Raw genomic sequence first — 25,232 nt, forward strand, 5'->3', positions numbered from 1 at the left:
ACTTGACGACACAGAGGTAGGTAGAGCAGTGGCCTACTGTACCATACTGCTATATATTATATACTGGTGGTCAGCAAACTGTGCAAAACTTAAATGCACCACAGGTATGGATGGATAGTATAGTTGACGACACAGAGGTAGGTAGAGCAGTGGCCTTCTGTACTGTACTGCTATATATTATATACTGGTGGTCAGCAAACTGTGCAAAACTGAATTGCACCACAGGTATGGATGGATAGTATACTTGACGACACAGAGGTAGGTAGAGCAGTGGCCTACTGTACCGTACTGCTATATATTATATACTGGTGGTGAGCAAACTGTGCAAAACTGAAATGCACCACAGGTATGGATGGATAGTCTACTTGACGACACAGAGGTAGGTAGAGCAGTGGCCTACTGTACCATACTGCTATATATTATATACCGGTGGTCAGCAAACTGTGCAAAACTGAAATGCACCACAGGTATGGATGGATAGTATACTTGACGACACAGAGGTAGGTAGAGCAGTGGCCTTCTGTACCGTACTGCTATATATTATATACTGGTGGTCAGCAAACTGTGCATAACTGAAATGCACCACAGGTATGGATGGATAGTATACTTGACGACACAGAGGTAGGTAGAGCAGTGGCCTACTGTACCGTACTGCTATATATTATATACTGGTGGTCAACAAACTGTGCAAAACTGAAATGCACCACAGGTATGGATGGATAGTATACTTGACGACACAGAGGTAGGTAGAGCAGTGGCCAACTCTACCGTACTGCTATATATTATATACGGGTGGTCAGCAAACTGTGCAAAACTGAAATGCACCACAGGTATGGATGGATAGTATACTTGACGACACAGAGGTAGGTAGAGCAGTGGCCTACAGTACCGTACTGCTATATATTATATACTGGTGGTCAGCAAACTGTGCAAAACTGAAATGCACCACAGGTATGGATGGATAGTATACTTGACGACACAGAGGTAGGTAGAGCAGTGGCCTTCTGTACCGTACTGCTATATATTATATACTGGTGGTCAGCAAACTGTGCAAAACTGAAATGCACCACAGGTATGGATGGATAGTATACTTGACGACACAGAGGTAGGTAGAGCAGTGGCCTTCAGTACCGTACTGCTATATATTATATACTGGTGGTCAGCAAACTGTGCAAAATTGAAATGCACCACAGGTATGGATGGATAGTATACTTGACGACACAGAGGTAGGTAGAGCAGTGGCCTACTGTACCGTACTGCTATATATTATATACTGGTGGTCAGCAAACTGTGCAAAACTGAAATGCACCACAGGTATGGATGGATAGTATACTTGACGACACTGAGGTAGGTAGAGCAGTGGCCTACTGTACCGTACTGCTATATATTATATACTGGTGGTCAGCAAACTGTGCAAAACTGAAATGCACCACAGGTATAGATGGATAGTATACTTGACGACACAGAGGTAGGTAGAGCAGTGGCCTTCTGTACCGTACTGCTATATATTGTATACAGTTGGTCAGCAAACTGTGCAAAACTTAAACGCACCACAGGTATGGATGGATAGTATACTTGACGACACAGAGGTAAAGCAGTGGACTACTGTACCGTACTGCTATATATATATAGTTATACTGGTGGTCAGCAAAATTCTGCACTGTCCTCCTACTATATACTACAATGCAGCATAGATATGGAGCGTTTTTCAGGCAGAGAACGTATAATACTGGTGGTCACTGGTCAGCAAAACTCTGCACTGTCCTCCTACTATATAATACTGCTGGTCCCCAGTCCCCACAATAAAGCAATTAGCACACTGAGCACAGATATTTGCAGCACACTGAGCACAGATATGGAGCGTTTTTCAGGCAGAGAACGTAGATATTTGCACTTGCAGCACAGTGAGCACAGATATTTGCAGCACACTGAGCACAGATATTTGCAGCCCACTGAACATATAAACTGAGAGGACGCCAGCCACTTCCTCTCACGATCATCTCCAATGTACGAGTGAAAAATGACGGCGACGCGCGGCTCCTTATATAGAATACGAATCTCGCGAGAATCTGACCGCGGGATGATGACGTTCGGGCGCGCTCGGGTTAACCGAGCAAGGCGGGAGGATCCGAGTTGCTCGGACCCGTGCAAAAAAAGGTGAAGTTCGGGCGGGTTCGGACCCAGAGGATCCGAACCCGCTCATCACTAGTGAATATCAACATTTTATACCACACCCAGGATAAGTATCATGTGAAATGCAAAGCAATGCTATGGCTTATATGTAATAGCCTTCAAGTTGTAGGAACTGGAATTTTTGCCCGCAGATTTAACGCAGTAATAATTTATAAGGCAGAACCAGGTTGGTTTTACCTTTAAAATTTTTCACGCTTTAAATCTATGGTCTTAAACGCTGGAATTACGCAGGTTTCCTGCAACTCATAGGCTATTACTCTGCAAACAGTAAGGGCCAAAACACACGAGGCGGCTGGGGCCGCCTGGCAAACACCCGGCCAGCTTTAAACCGCTGCCGTGATGTAAAGACACATGCAGCGCAAGGTGTCCTTACACACGGCACGGTCCAGGCCCGGCTGCCGGGTTGCAGCCGGGTCTCACCACTGGAAGGTCCGGCTGCCGGGCCGTCTTTGCAGCCAGTAAACCGTGTGTGTGAAGGGGAGCTTTCACACACAACGTTTTTTTCTCAAGCCGTGTCTGATGCTGCGCATGCGCACAGCATCACACACGGCTCAAAGCCGTCCTGTGTGACAGACTCTGCCGGTTTCTCCCGGATGGCAAAAAGCCGGACAAAGTTTGTCCGGCTTTTTGCCATCCGGGAAAAACCGGAGTGTGTGTTACATAGAGATGAGCGCCTGAAATTTTTCGGGTTTTGTGTTTTGGTTTTGGGTTCGGTTCCGCGGCCGTGTTTTGGGTTCGAACGCGTTTTGGCAAAACCTCACCGAATTTTTTTTGTCGGATTCGGGTGTGTTTTGGATTCGGGTGTTTTTTTCAAAAAACACTAAAAAACAGCTTAAATCATAGAATTTGGGGGTCATTTTGATCCCAAAGTATTATTAACCTCAAAAACCATAATTTACACTCATTTTCAGTCTATTCTGAATACCTCACACCTCACAATATTATTTTTAGTCCTAAAATTTGCACCGAGGTCGCTGTGTGAGTAAGATAAGCGACCCTAGTGGCCGACACAAACACCGGGCCCATCTAGGAGTGGCACTGCAGTGTCACGCAGGATGTCCCTTCCAAAAAACCCTCCCCAAACAGCACATGACGCAAAGAAAAAAAGAGGCGCAATGAGGTAGCTGTGTGAGTAAGATAAGCGACCCTAGTGGCCGACACAAACACCGGGCCCATCTAGGAGTGGCACTGCAGTGTCACGCAGGATGGCCCTTCCAAAAAAACCCTCCCCAAACAGCACATGACGCAAAGAAAAAAAGAGGCGCAATGAGGTAGCTGTGTGAGTAAGATTAGCGACCCTAGTGGCCGACACAAACACCGGGCCCATCTAGGAGTGGCACTGCAGTGTCACGCAGGATGTCCCTTCCAAAAAACCCTCCCCAAACAGCACATGACGCAAAGAAAAAAAGAGGCGCAATGAGGTAGCTGACTGTGTGAGTAAGATTAGCGACCCTAGTGGCCGACACAAACACCGGGCCCATCTAGGAGTGGCACTGCAGTGTCACGCAGGATGTCCCTTCCAAAAAACCCTCCCCAATCAGCACATGATGCAAAGAAAAAGAAAAGAAAAAAGAGGTGCAAGATGGAATTGTCCTTGGGCCCTCCCACCCACCCTTATGTTGTATAAACAAAACAGGACATGCACACTTTAACCAACCCATCATTTCAGTGACAGGGTCTGCCACACGACTGTGACTGATATGACGGGTTGGTTTGGACCCCCCCCCAAAAAAGAAGCAATTAATCTCTCCTTGCACAAACTGGCTCTACAGAGGCAAGATGTCCACCTCATCTTCACCCTCCGATATATCACCGTGTACATCCCCCTCCTCACAGATTATCAATTCGTCCCCACTGGAATCCACCATCTCAGCTCCCTGTGTACTTTGTGGAGGCAATTGCTGCTGGTCAATGTCTCCGCGGAGGAATTGATTATAATTCATTTTAATGAACATCATCTTCTCCACATTTTCTGGAAGTAACCTCGTACGCCGATTGCTGACAAGGTGAGCGGCGGCACTAAACACTCTTTCGGAGTACACACTTGTGGGAGGGCAACTTAGGTAGAATAAAGCCAGTTTGTGCAAGGGCCTCCAAATTGCCTCTTTTTCCTGCCATTATAAGTACGGACTGTGTGACGTGCCTACTTGGATGCGGTCACTCATATAATCCTCCACCATTCTATCAATGTTGAGAGAATCATATGCAGTGACAGTAGACGACATGTCCGTAATCGTTGTCAGGTCCTTCAGTCCGGACCAGATGTCAGCATCAGCAGTCGCTCCAGACTGCCCTGCATCACCGCCAGCGGGTGGGCTCGGAATTCTGAGCCTTTTCCTCGCACCCCCAGTTGCGGGAGAATGTGAAGGAGGAGATGTTGACAGGTCGCGTTCCGCTTGACTTGACAATTTTGTCACCAGCAGGTCTTTCAACCCCAGCAGACTTGTGTCTGCCGGAAAGAGAGATCCAAGGTAGGCTTTAAATCTAGGATCGAGCACGGTGGCCAAAATGTAGTGCTCTGATTTCAACAGATTGACCACCCGTGAATCCTTGTTAAGCGAATTAAGGGCTGCATCCACAAGTCCCACATGCCTAGCGGAATCGCTCCGTGTTAGCTCCTCCTTCAATGTCTCCAGCTTCTTCTGCAAAAGCCTGATGAGGGGAATGACCTGACTCAGGCTGGCAGTGTCTGAACTGACTTCACGTGTGGCAAGTTCAAAGGGCATCAGAACCTTGCACAACGTTGAAATCATTCTCCACTGCACTTGAGACAGGTGCATTCCACCTCCTATATCGTGCTCAATTGTATAGGCTTGAATGGCCTTTTGCTGCTCCTCCAACCTCTGAAGCATATAGAGGGTTGAATTCCACCTCGTTACCACTTCTTGCTTCAGATGATGGCAGGGCAGGTTCAGTAGTTTTTGGTGGTGCTCCAGTCTTCTGTACGTGGTGCCTGTACGCCGAAAGTGTCCCGCAATTTTTCTGGCCACCGACAGCATCTCTTGCACGCCCCTGTCGTTTTTTAAAAAATTCTGCACCACCAAATTCAAGGTATGTGCAAAACATGGGACGTGCTGGAATTTGCCCATATTTAATGCACACACAATATTGCTGGCGTTGTCTGATGCCACAAATCCACAGGAGAGTCCAATTGGGGTAAGCCATTCCGCGATGATCTTCCTCAGTTGCCGTAAGAGGTTTTCAGCTGTGTGCGTATTCTGGAAACCGGTGATACAAAGCGTAGCCTGCCTAGGAAAGAGTTGGCGTTTGCGAGATGCTGCTACTGGTGCCGCCGCTGCTGTTCTTGCGGCGGGAGTCCATACATCTACCCAGTGGGCTGTCACAGTCATATAGTCCTGACCCTGCCCTGCTCCACTTGTCCACATGTCCGTGGTTAAGTGGACATTGGGTACAGCTGCATTTTTTAGGACACTGGTGACTCTTTTTCTGAGGTCTGTGTACATTTTCGGTATCGCCTGCCTAGAGAAATGGAACCTAGATGGTATTTGGTACCGGGGACACAGTACCTCCAACAAGTCTCTAGTTGGCTCTGCAGTAATGATGGATACCGGAACCACGTTTCTCACCACCCAGGATGCCAAGGCCTCAGTTATCCGCTTTGCAGTAGGATGACTGCTGTGATATTTCATCTTCCTCGCAAAGGACTGTTGAACAGTCAATTGCTTACTGGAAGTAGTACAAGTGGGCTTACGACTTCCCCTCTGGGATGACCATCGACTCCCAGCGGCAACAACAGCAGCGCCAGCAGCAGTAGGCGTTACACGCAAGGATGCATCGGAGGAATCCCAGGCAGGAGAGGACTCGTCAGAATTGCCAGTGACATGGCCTGCAGGACTATTGGCATTCCTGGGGAAGGAGGAAATTGACACTGAGGGAGTTGGTGGGGTGGTTTGCGTGAGCTTGGTTACAAGAGGAAGGGATTTACTGGTCAGTGGACTGCTTCCGCTGTCACCCAAAGTTTTTGAACTTGTCACTGACTTATTATGAATGCGCTGCAGGTGACGTATAAGGGAGGATGTTCCGAGGTGGTTAACGTCCTTACCCCTACTTATTACAGCTTGACAAAGGGAACACACGGCTTGACACCTGTTGTCCGCATTTCTGGTGAAATACCTCCACACCGAACAGCTGATTTTTTTGGTATTTTCACCTGGCATGTCAACGGCCATATTCCTCCCACGGACAACAGGTGTCTCCCCGGGTGCCTGACTTAAACAAACCACCTCACCATCAGAATCCTCCTGGTCAATTTCCTCCCCAGCGCCAGCAACACCCATATCCTCCTCATCCTGGTGTACTTCAACACTGACATCTTCAATCTGACTATCAGGAACTGGACTGCGGGTGCTCCTTCCAGCACTTGCAGGGGGCGTGCAAATGGTGGAAGGCGCATGCTCTTCACGTCCAGTGTTGGGAAGGTCAGGCATCGCAACCGACACAATTGGACTCTCCTTGTGGATTTGGGATTTCGAAGAATGCACAGTTCTTTGCTGTGCTGCTTTTGCCAGCTTGAGTCTTTTCATTTTTCTAGCGAGAGGCTGAGTGCTTCCATCCTCATGTGAAGCTGAACCACTAGCCATGAACATAGGCCAGGGCCTCAGCCGTTCCTTGCCACTCCGTGTGGTAAATGGCATATTGGCAAGTTTACGCTTCTCCTCCGACAATTTTATTTTAGGTTTTGGAGTCCTTTTTTTTCTGATATTTGGTGTTTTGGATTTGACATGCTCTGTACTATGACATTGGGCATCGGCCTTGGCAGACGACGTTGCTGGCATTTCATCGTCTCGGCCATGACTAGTGGCAGCAGCTTCAGCACGAGGTGGAAGTGGATCTTGATCTTTCCCTAATTTTGGAACCTCAACATTTTTGTTCTCCATATTTTAATAGGCACAACTAAAAGGCACCTCAGGTAAACAATGGAGATGGATACTAGTATACAATTATGGACTGCCTGCCGACTGCAGACACAGAGGTAGCCACAGCCGTGAACTACCGTACTGTACTGTGTCTGCAGCTAATATAGACTGGTTGATAAAGAGAAGATGTCTATGTAACTATGTATGTATAAAGAAGACTGAAAAAAATCCACGGTTAGGTGGTATACAATTATGGACGGACTGCCTGCCGAGTGCAGACACAGAGGTAGCCACAGCCGTGAACTACCGTACTGTACTGTGTCTGCAGCTAATATAGACTGGTTGATAAAGAGAAGATGTCTATGTAACTATGTATGTATAAAGAAGAATGAAAAAAATCCACGGTTAGGTGGTATACAATTATGGACGGACTGCCTGCCGAGTGCAGACACAGAGGTAGCCACAGCCGTGAACTACCGTACTGTACTGTGTCTGCAGCTAATATAGACTGGTTGATAAAGAGAAGATGTCTATGTAACTATGTATGTATAAAGAAGAATGAAAAAAATCCACGGTTAGGTGGTATTACAATTATGGACGGACTGCCTGCCGAGTGCAGAGACACAGAGGTAGCCACAGCCGTGAACTACCGTACTGTGTCTGCTGCGACTGGATGATAAATGATATAAAAAATATATATATATCACTACTGCAGCCGGACAGGTATATATTATATATTATATAATGACGGACCTGCTGGACACTGTCTGTCAGCAGAATGAGTTTTATTTTTATAGAATAAAAAAAAAAAAAACACACAAGTGAAGTCACACGACGAGTGTTTAACTTTTTCAGGCAATCACAATATAAGTATACTACTAACTATACTGGTGGTCAGTGTGGTCAGGTCACTGGTCAGTCACACTGGCAGTGGCACTCCTGCAGCAAAAGTGTGCACTGTTTAATTTTAATATAATATGTACTCCTGGCTCCTGCTATAACCTATAACTGGCACTGCAGTAGTGCTCCCCAGTCTCCCCCACAATTATAAGCTGTGTGAGCTGAGCAGTCAGACAGATATATAATATATATAGATGATGCAGCACACTGGCCTGAGCCTGAGCAGTGCACACAGATATGGTATGTGACTGACTGAGTCACTGTGTGTATCGCTTTTTTCAGGCAGAGAACGGATATATTAAATAAACTGCACTGTGTGTCTGGTGGTCACTCACTATATAATATATTATGTACTCCTGGCTCCTGCTATAACCTATAACTGGCACTGCAGTAGTGCTCCCCAGTCTCCCCCACAATTATAAGCTGTGTGAGCTGAGCAGTCAGACAGATATATATAATATTATATATAGATAATAGATGATGCAGCACACTGGCCTGAGCCTGAGCAGTGCACACAGATATGGTATGTGACTGAGTCACTGTGTGCTGTGTATCGCTTTTTTCAGGCAGAGAACGGATTATAAAGTAAACTGCACTGTCCTCACTAGTAAACTCTCTCCACTCAGTCTCTACACTTCTACAGTAACAGTACTCCTCCTAGTCAGCTCCAGTAAATCTCTCTCAGTCTCTTATAATCTAAATGGAGAGGACGCCAGCCACGTCCTCTCCCTATCAATCTCAATGCACGTGTGAAAATGGCGGCGACGCGCGGCTCCTTATATAGAATCCGAGTCTCGCGATAGAATCCAAGCCTCGCGAGAATCCGACAGCGTCATGATGACGTTCGGGCGCGCTCGGGTTAACCGAGCAAGGCGGGAAGATCCGAGTCGCTCGGACCCGTGAAAAAAAACATGAAGTTCTGGCGGGTTCGGATTCAGAGAAACCGAACCCGCTCATCTCTAGTGTTACAGCCCTAAGAGCCGTGCTAAATGCTTCATATTATACCTGAGAGCTTTGCTGGACCTCCTACACAAACAAGTTTCTCTTCTTCACAGCTTTCACAGGTTGTAAATGTTTGCATCATTATACCTAAGGGAAAAAAAAACATTATAGTTTATCTCAAGATGTTGTACAATGTATAACATATTAAACAGAAAAATGTGTGTTCCTTTCATAGGGCTTCATTTAATAAATCCTCTCAATGAGCATTGCAAAATAAATTGATTTTGCAGGGCTATTTATGGATGGTCCAAAAGCATACATCATGTTTTCAGAGCTGGAGTAAAAGTGGGGGAGGGGGTGTTGGCTGGAAATAAGTAGAATCAGTCCCTGGACAGCAGCACTAGATTTGGAGTGGGAAGAAAGGGGTCACTGCTTGAGAGGAGGCTACCCTTCAGCAGATAAGACCTGCACTTCTGCTGCCTCATGGAGGTGCAGGGGAAGGGGCACACACCGTGCACAGTCAGGGGGGCAGTGCAGACAAGAAGGGGCTAGCCAGAGGAGTGGGGGTGGGCTACCCTGTTGTCACACCACTGCGCCATAGTCTACGCTCAGATATGCCAACCTGAAGTAGACTGGCGGTCGTGACGTGGGTTTTACTCTAACTAGCAATTGTCAGACACTTAAATTGCATAATTATTACATACATATAGCATGGGCCCTTTTTCAGGAACATTAATTTTTAATAGCACAGAGATAAGCTGATACATTTTTAGATTTATTTAGAAATATCTCCAGGTTTAAAGTATACAGAAAAACAGGTAATAAAAAAGAAAAAGGATCATAAAAGCTATTGTAATCTTACAATGAGGTATCTGGGCACCTGAGCAGAGAGAGACCACAGGAAAGGAGAAAATGGCAGCACTCTTAGCATAACGCTCTTCCTTGAAGAGTGAACCCACAGCCTTGTGTGCTGCTGGGTCATATAGAGCCACAACACAGTCCTTCCAGTAGCCCCAACCCTCCAAGTTGAGCAAGGAATTCCTTTTGATCACACAAGGCTTGTTTTAGATGTAGATTAGGTGTCTCTAGGGACCACTAGTCAGATACTTCTCTTGCTTAGAGGACCTGGTAGAATAACCTTTAAGACAGTAAAGCTTTCCCCAATGTGAAAGCAAATACTGTCCCAGGAAGCTTATTTCAAAGGGTTTCTAGATCACACCTTGGCACAGTTCAGCAAGGGGCTTATTTAATGTAGATACAGTTCTGGCCCTAGATACAAACATTTATGAAATATAGACTTTGGGAGCACTTATAATAATTCCCATACTGGTCACAGCCCGGGTATTATTCATAGGATTGTGGTTACAGTTTGCCTAGGACACATAATCCGTTCAGCCTTAAAAAGTGGCTCTGGGGAATCGCCATAACCCATGGCAATGCCAAACATGTCTTAAGTGCCCTGGGCATCCCAGAAGCTTCATCTGGCCCTGAATGTTGTACTTTCTTCCTCTCTTTGCTGATGGACCACCCTCCCTTAGGTACAACTTATGGGGACTCGCATGGAAGATTGGTACAGCCAAACCCTTAGGGGGTATCAGCAACCAACAGCAAGCAGCAGGGGTGTTTTAACAGAGGAGATGGCCCAAGTGCAGACTCTGGGTGTTTCCCCTCCTCTCCATGGCGCAGTAGACTCCGGTCTGTGCTACATGACCCTGGTTAGGAGAAGGTTCCCGGGTCATTTGCATTCAGACATACCAAAATCTCGGATTGATGCAGGTTCACGTGCATAAACCTGGGATTTTGATGTATGTAAAAAAAAGGGTATAACACAGTTCAAAACACCAAAAAGACACCATAATACCACCAAAAGAAAGAGTAGGGAATGTCAGGGAATAAAGAGATTGGGCAGGACGTTAAACTCACATCAAACTAGAGTGAACATCTAACCCTTGTCTAAGCGTCCCAATTGCAACCAACACATGACCATTGCCTCTAATGAGCCAATGGCTTTGGGGTTTAATTACTTTAAGGTTTAAATCAAACCATCAGTTGACTTACACAGAGTTCAAGAGTGACTATGAATTAGAAAGGACTCTCCAAAATGAACTAACACAAAGACAAAACTTTTTGGAACCTAAAAGGCACTTCATTAAGGATGATAAGGGAAAAAGTATGAATGAAATGTTGTGAATCTCTTAATGGCATAATAGAACGTGAAATTAATAGGAAATCTGGATGTTTGTTGAGAACTTTATCTGTAGAACAATATTCAGGATATTTAAAAGAATTTCCAGATAAAGGGAATGATTCTGATTTAGAAGTAAAACAAAAAAAGCAACTAACTTTGTATCTGGAACAAACCATGGGGGTGACACTCCCAATAAACGCTCAGTTACCACCCACAAACGGTCTCCTCCTGTCAATCACTTTGCGAATGCCTGTGCGATCAGATTTTTCGCACTATCCTGTCGCTGACCGGCGATGCCCTTTGTTGTTGTCCGACGCGAATGGGCATTGCGGTGCATATGCATGCGTAGTTAGTACCTGATCGCCCGCTGTGCGAAAACACATAGCAGCGATCAGGAATGAATAAGGCCCAATGTTGCAATGCAAGGGGAGCAAATACATTTATATTTTTTTCTGTGCAGGGTAAATACTAGCTGGTTTTGCATGCAGCCTATAAACGTTAGCTTTATATTTACACAGCGTTTTAGATTTTAGTTTGGACACAACCCACCCAAGACACCTACAGAAACTCTCACGCCAGTGGCGTAAATCTCGTAGTTCAAGTGACTTTCTCACATATAAGACTCTTATCGTAATGCTCTGGACACTGCCAAACAACCATATTTACAATCTCTCATCTCTGCTCAAGCCTCTAACCCCAACCGACTTTTTAATACATTTAAATCACTTCTTGTCCCTCACTCACCTAACCCACCAGCCACTATAAGTGCGCAAGATTGTACGTACTATTTCAAGGACAAGATTGATAAGATCCGAAATGAAATGGTATGCTCTTCACAGACAGTGACCTGCTCAATTTTCTTCCTGAACCCTCTAACACCTTCTCTTCATTTGATCCCACAAATGAAGGTGAAGTATCTGCACTCTTCTAATCTGCCTACTCTACTACCTCTCCTCTTGATTCTATACCCTCACAAATTAGTAAAGCTCTGTCTGGCCTGCTGTCTACTGCTACTGGTATCTTTTAGAGATAAGCGGGTTCGGTTCTCAGAGAACAGAACCCCCCCGAACTTCACTACCCGAGCCCGAATCCAAGTCAGGCTCAGGTTTTTCCGCCAGACTTGGAAACCAGAACAAGGCAAAACGTCATCATCCCGCTGTCGGATTCTCGAGGGGTTTGGATTCCATATAAGGAGCCGTGCATCGCCGCCATTTTCACTCCGGAATTGGAGAGTGTAGAGAGAGGACAGGTCTCCGTCCTCAGTGTCCTGCATCAGTTCAGTGTTAGTGTCTTGTTCTGCATTAGTCCAGTCACAGTGATTCTGCCATATGTCCAGTGCTGCTGTATAAGTCCAGTCCAGTGGTGCTGTGTTGTGCTGCATCAGGTCACAAAAAAAAGGGGAAAAGTTAAGGATGAGGGATTGGAGGGAAGGGGGAAAGGTAAGGTTAGTTGCACAGGATGAGAGTTTACAGAAAAAGGCCCCTAATTCATATGTTTTATTAGTTATTCATATTTAGAGGGGGTGCTACCACAGATCATGTTGTAGTTATGTAGCAAAGGAAAGGAAAGGATCTGTCTTAGGTGCACCTAAGACAGATCCTTTCCTTTCCTTTGCTACATAACTTGTGCTGCATCAGTCCAGTGGTGGTGTCTTGTGCTGCATCAGTCCAGTCACAGTAGTGGTGTCCTCTGCTGCCATATGTCCAGTGCTGCTGTATAAATCCAGTCCAGTGGTACTGTGTTGTGTTGCATCAGTTCAAAGGTGGTGTATTGTGCTGCATCAGTCCAGTCACAGTGGTGGTGTCCTCTGCTGCCATATATCCAGTGCTGCTGTATAAGTCCAGTCCATTGCAGTGGTGCTGTGTTGTCCTGCATCAGTCCATTGGTAGTGTCCATGTGCTGCTGTATATGTCCAGTGGTACTGCCGTATATGTCCAGTGGTACTGCCGTATATGTCCAGTGATATTGCCATATATGTCCAGTGATACTGCTGTGTATGTCCATTGATACTGCCGTATATGTCCAGTGGTACTGCCGTATAAATCCAGTGATCCTGCTGTATAATTCCAGTGATCCTGCCGTATAGTTCCAGTGGTACTGGCGTATAAATCCAGTCCAGTGATACTGCCATATATGTCCAGTGGTACTGCTGTATAAATCCAGTGGTACTGCCTATTAATTCCACTGATTCCAGTGGTACTGGGATATAAATCCAGTGATCCTGCCGTATAATTCCAGTGATCCTGTCGTATAATTCCAGTGATCCTGCCGTATAATTTCAGTGATCCTGATTTATAGGTCCAGTGGTACTGGCGTATAAATCCAGTGATCCTGCCGTATAATTCCAGTGGTACTGGCGTATAAATGCAGTGATCCTGCCGTATAATTCCAGTGATCCTACCGTATAATTCCAGTGGTACTGGCGTATAAATCCAGTCCAATGACACTGCCGTATATATCCAGTGGTACTGCCGTATTAATCCAGTGGTACTGCCTTATAATTCCACTGATCCTGCCGTATAATTCCAGAGATCCTGCCGTATAATTTCAGTGATCCTGCCGTATAGGTCCAATGGTACTGGCGTACAATTCCAGTGATCCTGACGTATAATTCCAGTGGTACTGGCGTATAAATCCAGTGATCCTGCCGTATAATGCCAGTAATCCTGCCGTATAATTCCAATGGTACTGGCGTATAAATCCAGTGATCCTGCTGTATAATTCCAGTGATCCTGCCATATAATTCCAGTGATCCTGCCGTATAATTCCAGTGATCCTGCCGTATAATTCCAGTGATCCTGCCGTATAATTCCAGAGGTACTGGCGTATAAATCCAGTGATACTACCGTATAATTCCAGTGATCCTGCCGTATAATTCCAGTAATCCTGCCGTATAATTCCAGTGGTACTGGTGTATAAATTCAGTGATCCTGCTGTATAATTCCAGTGATCCTGCCGTATAATTCCAGTGATCCTGCCGTATAATTCCAGTGATCCTGCCGTATAATTCCAGAGGTACTGGCGTATAAATCCGGTGATCCTGCCGTATAATTCCAGTGATCCTGCAGTATAATTCCAGTGGTACTGGCGTATAAATCCAGTCCAGTGATACTGCTGTATATATCCAGTGGTACTGCCGTACAAATCCAGTGGTACTGCCTTATAATTCCACTGATCCTGCCGTATAATTCCAGTGGTACTGACATATATATCCAGTGATCCTGCCGTATAATGCCAGTGATCCCGCCGTATAATTCCAGTGATCCCGCCGTATAATTCCAGTGATCCCGCCGTATAATTCCAGTGGTACTGGCGTATAAGTATAGTGATCCTGCCGTATAATTCCAGTGATTCTGCCGTATAATTCCAGTGGTACTGGCGTATAAATCCAGTGATACTACCGTATAATTCCAGTGATGCTGCCATATAAATCCAGTGATCCTGCCGTATAATTCCAGTGATCCTGCCGTATAATTCAAGTGTATAAATCCAGTGATCCTGCCGTATAATTCCAGTGTATAAATCCAGTGATCCTGCCGTATAATTCCAGTGATCCTGCCATATAATTCCAGTGATCCTGCCGTATAATTCCACTGGTACTGGCGTATAAATCCAGTGATCCTGCCATATAATTTCATTTATCCTGCCATATAATTCCAGTGATCCTGCCGTATAATTCCAGTGATCCTGCCGTATAGGTCCAGTGGTACTGGCATATAAATCCAGTGATTCTGCCGTATAATTCCAGTGGTACTGGCGTATAAATCCAGTGATCCTGCCGTATAATTCCAGGTATCCTGCCGAATAATTCCAGTGGTACTGGCGTATATGTCCAGTCCAGTGATACTGCCGTATATGTCCAGTGGTACTGCCGTATAAATCCAGTGGTACTGCATTATAATTCCACTGATCCTGCCGTATAATTCCAGAGTACAAATCCAGTGATCCTGCCGTATAAATCCAGTGATCCTGCCATATAATTCCAGTGATCCTGCCGTATAATTCCAGTGGTACTGCCATATAATTTCCGTGATCCTGCCATATAATTCCAGTGATCCTGCCATATAATTCCTGTGATCCTGTCGTATAATTCCAGCGATTCTGCCGTATAATTTCAGTGATCCTGCCATATAGGTCCAGTGGTACTAGCGTATAAATCCAGTGATCCTGCCATATAATTCCAGTAGTACTGGCGTATAAATCCAGTGATCCTGCCGTATAATTCCAGTGGTACTGGCGTATAAATCCAGTGATCCTGCCGTAAAATTCCAGTGATCCTGCCGTATAATTCCAGTGTATAAATCCAGTGATCCTGCCATATAATTCCAGTGATCCTGCCGTATAATTCCACTGGTACTGGCGTATAAATCCAGTGATCCTGCCGTACAATTTAATTTATCCTGCCATATAATTCCAGTGGTATAATTCTAGTGATCCTGCCGTATAAAGACACAGCAAAAACTCTAATCCATGCTCTCATTATCTCCCGCATTGATTATTGTAATAGACTTCTGACTGGTCTTCCCAAACATAGGCTCTCACCACTACAATCCATTTTGAATGCAGCTGCGAGGTTAATCTTCCTCGCTAGACGTTCATCTTCTGCAGATCCGCGCTGTCAGTCAATCCATTGGTTACCGGTATTCTACCGTATTAAATATAAAATACTATTACGTACATACAAGGCCATTAATCAAACTACACCAACATACATCTCTTCACTCATCTCAAAATATCTCCCTACCGGACCTCTCCGCTCTGCACAAGATATGCGTCTCTCATCCACACGCACTACTTGTTCACACTCAAAATTACAGGTCTTTATCCAGGCTTCACCCACTTTGTGGAATGCCTTCCCACGCACAATAAGACTCACCTCTAGTCTCCAATCAAATTCCAGACCCACCCACATAACCTTCAGTGCTTCCCTATCTAATTACATCCTCTCTGTACAGTACACATAACATCACATTTCTTGTCTTTATATTTATTCTCACACCCTCCTGACACTTGGCCAACATTGCTGGATGATCATATTATACAACCCATTAAGAACCTAGCAATCTGGTGGACCATTATGCAATAGGTAGCATCTATCCTTGTGTATCAATGCCTATTTCCCTATAGATTGTAAGCTTGCGAGCAGGGCCTTCCTACCTCTATATCTGTCTGTTTTTACCCAGTTTTGTTCTATTACTGTTGTTCTCCAGTTTTGTTCTATTACTGTTGTTCTAATTGTAAAGTGCAATGGAATATGCTGCGCTATATAAGAAACTGTTAATAAATAAATAAATAATAAGATGGCGGTGACTGGAAAGAGGCCAAACAGTCTTCAATATCCGTGATGGTACTCAGTGTGATCCACAAGTGTAAGTAATCAGTGTATGATCTGGGTACACAAATTGGTGAAGTGTGCACTGACATTTCACTTATTAGCCATGACTTGGAATGGACACTCAGGATAAAATGAAGCTCTTCTTATATCTGAGATACAACAACAACAGGGTAATACATGGGAGTCAATATGTAAAACTAAATTCAATGTACAGTATGCATTTTGGACCTCTCAGGGAGCTCAGAAGGCAATGAGCCTGACATATTCTTCTTAAACTGCTGCTGCCATTATTCGGGCAAGAGATATGTTAAAGAAAGTCATCATCTGGAGCTCTCCCGTTCTCTTGCATCTGTTTGAGCCATTTTCCCACCGCCCATGCACATTTAGCTCTTGCATTATGATGCAAATTAAAGTTTAGTAAGATAGACTTACCACAATTAACTTCACCTAGGAAAGGAAACACAAAAATGTACAGAAATTAGCTCAGTTAACAATTAACTATGCATATCTTTTTTATTATGATACTGTTGCAGATAATAATAATAATAATAATAATACATAATTAGATACTTTGACCTCTCTTTGATGTTTTTTATTCCCCGAATGTAAGCCTAATTTGCCAGAGGTATTGTATATACTAACAATGTCTTCAAATGGTGAAAAGCTCAGTATATGTTTGCAATGGAATGCGGTTTAAGTAACTGGCGGTCTCACAATACTGATGCTGGGATCCCGAATGAATAGCCCACCGGTCCACGACACACATAGAGCGGGAATAGAACCTGCTGCGTGGTGAGGACAGCGAGCCCACAAGGGGTGGGATCCCGCCGTCGGTATGGTGACCGGCGGTCTTCTGAACCCAACCCATTTGCAACAAGAATATTGCTAAGAAGTCTGACCTATATCTGTAGTAGATATAGTAGATACATCTTTACTGCTAATTATATTTATTTGGTGGAAAGTTTGAGTGTTGGACACAGAGACCTAAGAGCTGATTCAGAGTTGCACGCAAGTCGCCCACATATGCGGTCATATTGTGCTCTTGGAAATAAATGATAATCTTCACCTGTATTTAGAGTTGGCTGCATTTATGCGGCTCCGCCACCACTACATCCACTTGTGAAACAGCTATCAGTGTACATGTGCACCAGTCTTATCCTTTGTGCAAAGATCCATCAGACAGATCTTTGTGTACACTCGGAATAGACTGCAATTTGTTGGTATATGGAGTGCGCTACTGCACTTTACGATATGTCGCTTTACACCTCAAGCATTTACCTTTCTTCCTACTCCAGAGCAGACTGGTGTGAGCGTGCAAATCGTACCATAGTGGAGAAAGATTGATCAATCAATACAACCCATCCATATCTAATCTCTCTGCACATATTACATCTGCCCTACCTTCAGTGCAACATGGTTTTGCCCAATTGCTAACTTTTTTGGTTTGCTAACAACTCTGCATACCTAGAGATGTGCACCGGAAATTTTTCGGGTTTTGTGTTTTGGTTTTGGATTCGGTTCCGTGGCCGTGTTTTGGATTCGGACGCGTTTTGGCAAAACCTCCCTGAAATTTTTTTGTCGGATCGGGTGTGTTTTGGATTCGGGTGTTTTTTTTCAAAAGACCCTCAAAAACAGCTTAAATCATAGAATTTGGGGGTAATTTTGATCCTATAGTATTATTAAACTCTATATCCATAATTTACACTAATTTCTAGTCTATTCTGAACACCTCACACCTCACAATATTATTTTTAGTCCTAAAATTTGCACCGAGGTCGCTGGATGACTAAGCTAAGCGACCCAAGTTGGCAGCACAAACACCTGGCCCATCTAGGAGTGGCACTGCAGTGTCAGACAGGATGGCACTTAAAAAAATAGTCCCCAAACAGCACATGATGCAAAGAAAAGAGAAAAAGAGGTGCACTGTGGTCGCTGGATGGCTAAGCTAAGCGACACAAGTGGGCGGCACAAACACCTGGCCCATCTAGGGGTGGCACTGCTGTGTCAGACAGGATGGCACTTAAAAAAATTGGCCCCCAAACATCACATGATGCAAACATAAATAAATTTAAAAAAAAGAAGTACAAATGGAATTGTCCTTGGGCCCTCCCACCCACCCTTATGTTGTATAAACAGGACATGCACACTTTAACAAACCCATCATTTCAGCCACAGGGTCTGCCACACGACTGTGGCTGAAATGACTGGTTTGTTTGGGCCCCCACCAAAAAAAGAAGCAATCAATCTCTCCTTGCTCAAACTGGCTCTACAGAGGCAAGATGTCAACATCATCATCATCATCCTCCGATTCCTCACCCCTTTCACTGTGTACATACCCCTCCTCACAGAGTATTAATTCGTCCCCACTGGAATCCATCCACCTTCTCAGGTCCCTGTGTACTTTCTGGAGGCAATTGCTGGTGAATGTCTCCACGGAGGAATTGATTATAATTCATTTTGATGAACATAATCTTCTTTACATTTTGTGGAAGTAACCTCGTACGCCGATGGCTGACAAGGTGACCGGCTGCACTAAACACTCTTTCGGAGTACACACTGGAGGGGGGGGGGGGGGGGGGGGGCAACTTAGGTAAAATAAAGCCAGTTTGTGCAAGGGCCTCCAAATTGCCTCTTTTTCCTGCCAGTATATATACGGACTGTCTGACATGCCTACTTGGATGCTGTCACTCATATAATCCTCCACCATTCTTTCAATGGTGACAGAATCATATGCAGTGACAGTAGACGACATGTCAGTAATCGTTGGCAGGTCCTTCAGTCCGGACCAGATGTCAGCACTCGCTCCAGACTGCCCTGCATCACCGCCAGCGGGTGGGCTCGGAAGTCTTAGCCTTTTCCTCGCAGCCCCAGTTGCGGGAGAATGTGAAGGAGGAGCTGTTGACGGGTCACGTTTCGCTTGAGTTGACAAGTGTCTCACCAGCAGGTCTTTGAACCTCTGCAGACTTGTGTCTGCCGGAAAGAGAGATACAATGTAGGCTTTAAACCTAGGATCGAGCACGGTGGCCAAAATGTAGTGCTCTGATTTCAACAGATTGACCACCCGTGAATCCTGGTTAAGCGAATGAAGGGCTCCATCCACAAGTCCCACATGCCTAGCTGAATCGCTCCATTTTAGCTCCTCCTTTAATCTCTCCAGCTGCTTCTGCAAAAGCCTGATAAGGGGAATGTCCTGACTCAGGCTGGCAGTGTCTGAACTGACTTCACGTGTGGCAAGTTCAAAGGGTTGCAGAACCTTGCACAACGTTGAAATCATTCTCCACTGCACTTGAGTCAGGTGCATTCCCCCTTCTTTGCCTATATCGTAGGCAGTTGTATAGGCTTGAATGGCCTTTTGCTGCTCCTCCATCCTCTGAAGCATATAGAGGGTTGAATTCCACCTCGTTACCACCTCTTGCTTCAGATGATGGCGGGGCAGGTTCAGGAGAGTTTGCTGGTGCTCCAGTCTTCGGCACGCGGTGGCTGAATGCCGAAAGTGGTCCGCAATTCTTCGGGCCACCGACAGCATCTCTTGCACGCCCCTGTCGTTTTTTTAAAAATTCTGCACCACCAAATTCAATGTATGTGCAAAACATGGGACGTGCTGGAATTTGCCCACATGCAATGCGCGCACAATATTGGTGGCGTTGTCCGATGTCACAAATCCCCAGGAGAGTCCAATTGGGGTAAGCCATTCTGCGATGATGTTCCTCAGTTTCCGTAAGAGGTTGTCAGCTGTGTGCCTCTTATGGAAAGTGGTGATACAAAGCGTAGCCTGTCTAGGAACGTGTTGGCGTTTGCGAGATGCTGCTACTGGTGCCGCCGCTGCTGTTCTTGCTGCGGGAGGCAATACATCTACCCAGTGGGCTGTCACAGTCATATAGTCCTGAGTCTGCCCTGCTCCACTTGTCCACATGTCCGTGGTTAAGTGGATAGTGGGTACAACTGCATTTTTTAGGACACTGGTGAGTCTTTTTCTGACGTCTGTGTACATTCTCGGTATCGCCTGCCTAGAGAAGTGGAACCTAGATGGTATTTGGTACCGGGGACACACTACCTTAAGAAATTCTCTAAGTCCCTGTGAACTAACGCTGGATACCGGACGCACGTCTAACACCAACACAGCTGCCAAGGCCTGAGTTATCCACTTTGCAACAGGATGACTGCTGTGATATTTCATCTTCCTCGCAAAGGACTGTTGGACAGTCAATTGCTTACTGGAAGTAGTACAAGTGGTGTTCCGACTTCCCCTCTGGGATGACGATCGACTCCCAGCAGCAACAACAGCAGCGCCAGCAGCAGTAGGCGTTACACTCAAGGATCCATCGGAGGAATCCCAGTCAGGAGAGGACTCGTCAGACTTGCCAGTGACATGGCCTGCAGGACTATTGGCGTTCCTTTCTAAGGAGGAGGAAATTGACACTGAGGGAGTTGGTGGTGTGGTTTGCGGGAGCTTGGGTACAAGAGGAAGGGATTTAGTTGTCAGTGGACTGCTTCCACTGTCACCCAAAGTTTTTGAACTTGTCAATGACTTCTGATGAGTGCGCTCCAGGTGACGTATAAGGGAGGATGTTCCTAGGTGGTTAAAGTCCTTACCCCTACTTATTACAGCTTGACAAAGGCAACACATGGCTTGACACCTGTTGTCTGCATTTCTGTTAAAATTATCCACACCAAAGAGGTAATTTGACCAGGCATGTCAATGGCCATATTCATCCCACGGACAACAGGTGTCTCCCCGGGTGCCTGACTTAAACAAACCACCTCGCCATCAGAATCCTCCTTGTCAATTTCCTCCCCAGCGCCAGCAACACCCATATCCTCATCCTGGTGTACTTCAACAGTGACATCTTCAATTTGACTATCAGGAACTAGACTGTGGGTGCTCCTTCCAGCACTTCCAGGGGGCGTGCAAATGGTGGAAGGAGCCACCTCTTCCCGTCCAGTGTTGGGAAGGTCAGGCATCGCAACCGACACAATTGGACTCTCCTTGGGGATTTGTGATTTAGAAGAACGCACAGTTCTTTGCTGTGCTTTTGCCATCTTAACTCTTTTCAGTTTTCTAGCGGGAGTATGAGTGCTTCCATCCTCATGTGAAGCTGAACCACTAGCCATGAACATAGGCCAGGGCCTCAGCCGTTCCTTGCCACTCCATGTCGTAAATGGTATATTGGCAAGTTTACGCTTCTCATCAGTCGCTTTTAATTTAGATTTTTGGGTCATTTTACTGAACTTTTGTTTTTTGGATTTACATGCTCTCTACTATGACATTGGGCATCGGCCTTGGCAGATGACATTGATGGCATTGAATTGTCTCTGCCATGACTAGTGGCAGCAGCTTCAGCACTAGGTGGAAGTGGATCTAGATCTTTCCCTATTTCACCCTCCACATTTTTGTTCTCCATTTTTTAATGTGTGGAATTATATGCCAGTAATATTATTACAGGTTGAGTATCCCATATCCACATATTCCGAAATACGGAATATTCCGAAATACGGACTTTTTTAAGTGAGAGTGAGATAGTGAAACCTTTGTTTTTTGATGGCTCAATGTACACAAACTTTGTTTAATCTACAAAGTTATTAATAATATTGTATTAAATGACCTTCAGGCTGTGTGTATAAGGTGTATATGAAACATAAATTAATTGTGTGTTTGTACACACACTTTGTTTAAATGCACAAAGTTATAAAAAATATTGGCTAAAGTTACCTTAAGGCTGTGTGTATAAGGTGTATATGATACATAAATGTATTCTGTGCTTAGATTTAGGTCCCATCACTATGATATCTCATTATGGTGTGCAATTATTCCAAAATACGGAAAAATCCGATATCCAAAATACCTCTGGTCCCAAGCATTTTGGATAAGGGATACCCAACCTGTATATCAATAGCAATGGCCTACTGTACTGTACAACTATATACTGTTGGTCACCAAAATTCTGCACTGTACTACTATATATACTGCTCACAAAAATGCAGCACAGATATGGAATGGATACTTGCAGTGACACAGAGCTGCAAGATACAGCAATGGCCTACTGTACTGTACAACTATATACTGTTGGTCACCAAAATGCTGCACTGTACTACTATATATACTGCTCACAAAAATGCAGCACAGATATGGAATGGATACTTGCAGTGACACAGAGCTGCAAGATACAGCAATGGCCTACTGTACTGTACAACTATATACTGTTGGTCACCAAAATGCTGCACTGTACTACTATATATACTGCTCACAAAGATGCAGCACAGATATGGAATGGATACTTGCAGTGACACAGAGCTGCAAGATACAGCAATGGCCTACTGTACTGTACAACTATATACTGTTGGTCACCAAAATGCTGCACTGTACTACTATATATACTGCTCACAAAAATGCAGCACAGATATGGAATGGATACTTGCAGTGACACAGAGCTGCAAGATACAGCAATGGCCTACTGTACTGTACTGTACAACTATATACTGTTGGTCAAAAAAATGCTGCACTGTACTAATATATATACTGCTCACAAAAATGCAGCACAGATATGGAATGGATACTTGCAGTGACACAGAGCTGCAAGATACAGCAATGGCCTACTGTACTGTACAACTATATACTGTTGGTCAAAAAAATGCTGCACTGTACTAATATATATACTGCTCACAAAAATGCAGCACACATATGGAATGGATACTTGCAGTGACACAGAGCTGCAGGATACAGCAATGGCCTACTGTACTGTACAACTATATACTGTTAGTCACCAAAATGCTGCACTGTACTACTATATATACTGCTCACAAAAATGCAGCACAGATATGGAATGGATACTTGCAGTGACACAGAGCTGCAAGATACAGCAATGGCCTACTGTACTGTACAACTATATACTGTTGGTCACCAAAATGCTGCACTGTACTACTATATATACTGCTCACAAAAATGCAGCACAGATATGGAATGGATACTTGCAGTGACACAGAGCTGCAAGATACAGCAATGGCCTACTGTACTGCACAACTATATACTGTTGGTCAAATAAATGCTGCACTGTACTAATATATATACTGCTCACAAAAATGCAGTGACACATAGCTGCAGGATACAGCAATGGCCTACTGTACTGTACTGTACAACTATATACTGTTGGTCACCAAAATGCAGCATACTGAGCATAGATATTTGCAGCACACTGAGCACAGATATGGAGCTTTTCAGGCAGAGAATGTAGATATTTGCAGCACACTGAGTACAGATATTTGCAGCACACTGAGCACAGATATTTGCAGCACACTGAGCACAGATATTTGCAGCACACTGAGCACAGATATGGAGCTTTTCAGGGAGAGAACACAGCCATGTCCTCTCCGTTCAATCTCCAATGCACGAGTGAAAATGGCGGCGACGCGCGGCTCTTTATATAGAATATGAATCTCGTGAGAATCCGACAGCGGGATGATGACATTCGCCCACGTTCGGGTAAACCGAGCAAGGCGGGAAGATCCGAGGCTGCCTCGGAACCGTGTAAAATAGGTGAAGTTCGGGGGGGTTCGGATCTCGGAGAACCGAACCCGCTCATCTCTATGCATAACCCCCTGTGAATTGAGTCTTGTAAGTAATGACGACACCTTCAACATGGAGTGTGACAACAGAAGTGCAAGTGATCTGTTCTATAGTTCCAAGCACCATGGACTATCCAAGCACATTGAGATCAGACAGCACTTGATCCTTGAGTTTCTGGAGAATGGATTTGTTGCTGTGGTCCATATTGTAAATCAGAAGAGACCTGCTGGTATGCTCACAAAGGGTGTGATATCACTGTTACTAGTCTGCTTTTTAGAGATTTGTGGACTGGTTACACTTGAAGTGATGTTGTGTTATTACTTGTGTAACCCTTCTTATTCTTAAGTTGCTGCCAGAGGCCAAAATTGTACGTTTATGTAAAGGGGGTACACACGGAGAGATCCGTGCTTAATTTCTAAGCAATCTGACTATCACCGGTACTAGATTGGCCTGCATGCAGGCACAATCTAGTACATAGCTCACTTCACCACTGTGTGAAGTGAGCGTCACCCCCGTCCCCTCGCTCAGCACACATCGCAATGTGTGCTGAGCTGGGGGAGAGATGTGTGCTGAGCGCGCTGTGATAGATCGCTCAGCACACATCTCCACATGTATACCCTCCTTAACAGGGAGAGAGCTTGCAGTGGGAGGGGGGTTTATGGAGTGCATTACAGCACTTTTCTCCATGTTGCTTCACACCTGGAACCTTATCCTTTACCAAAATGGGCACCATTCTTTAGACTGCGCATGCATGGTGCCATCTTGTTCCCTGTGTTTGAGCGCTGCAGTGGCATACACACACACAATAACCACATTACACGCTCAGCCACCATCCTTTTTTGCACCCCCTTCAGACCACCTCTCAGACACCGCCCAATAACACCAATTGCTATGCCTGTCTTTGATACAAACTGCACCTTTGTGCATACAGAAGTGAATAATCGTTTAACTGTGCAAATATCAGCATTGCGTGCAGTTAGTGTCAACCTCTGAGTCACACCCTAAGCCTGTGTGTGCATGTCCAGTTGCCTCAGCCGCAAATGAAGATGCGGCTGAGATTCCTATGACTCTGAATCACCGGTAGTTGCTTTATCATACCACCCAACAATTGATGAGTGTAATCCAGAACCATGCCTGAATAAGGGATGTGGCTTTGGCCAAAATGGATCATGGCCTTGAGTGGGTGGGTGTGGCAGCACAGCATGTTCCTCATTTCCTTATTTTGGGGGAGTGCCC

The 25,232-nt window shown here is 45.1% G+C and overlaps 1 protein-coding gene across 7 annotated transcripts in view; it reads right to left on the bottom strand.

Moving 5' to 3' along the window:
• IZUMO1 (izumo sperm-oocyte fusion 1) overlaps positions 1–25,232 on the bottom strand; it is a 393,444-nt gene that overhangs the window by 171,306 nt on the left and 196,906 nt on the right. For all 7 annotated transcript variants that reach the window (XM_063942733.1, XM_063942731.1, XM_063942732.1 and 4 more), the window contains 2 exons: positions 16,868–16,882; positions 8,976–9,059 (listed from right to left, as the gene is read on the bottom strand). In XM_063942733.1, coding sequence (XP_063798803.1) covers positions 8,976–9,054 — 79 coding nt within the window. In that variant the 5' untranslated portion in view covers positions 9,055–9,059; positions 16,868–16,882. The remainder of the gene's footprint in view (positions 1–8,975; positions 9,060–16,867; positions 16,883–25,232) is intronic.

This window comes from Pseudophryne corroboree, chromosome 10 (assembly GCF_028390025.1).
Source record: "Pseudophryne corroboree isolate aPseCor3 chromosome 10, aPseCor3.hap2, whole genome shotgun sequence".
Classification (NCBI taxonomy): Eukaryota; Metazoa; Chordata; class Amphibia; order Anura; family Myobatrachidae; genus Pseudophryne; species Pseudophryne corroboree.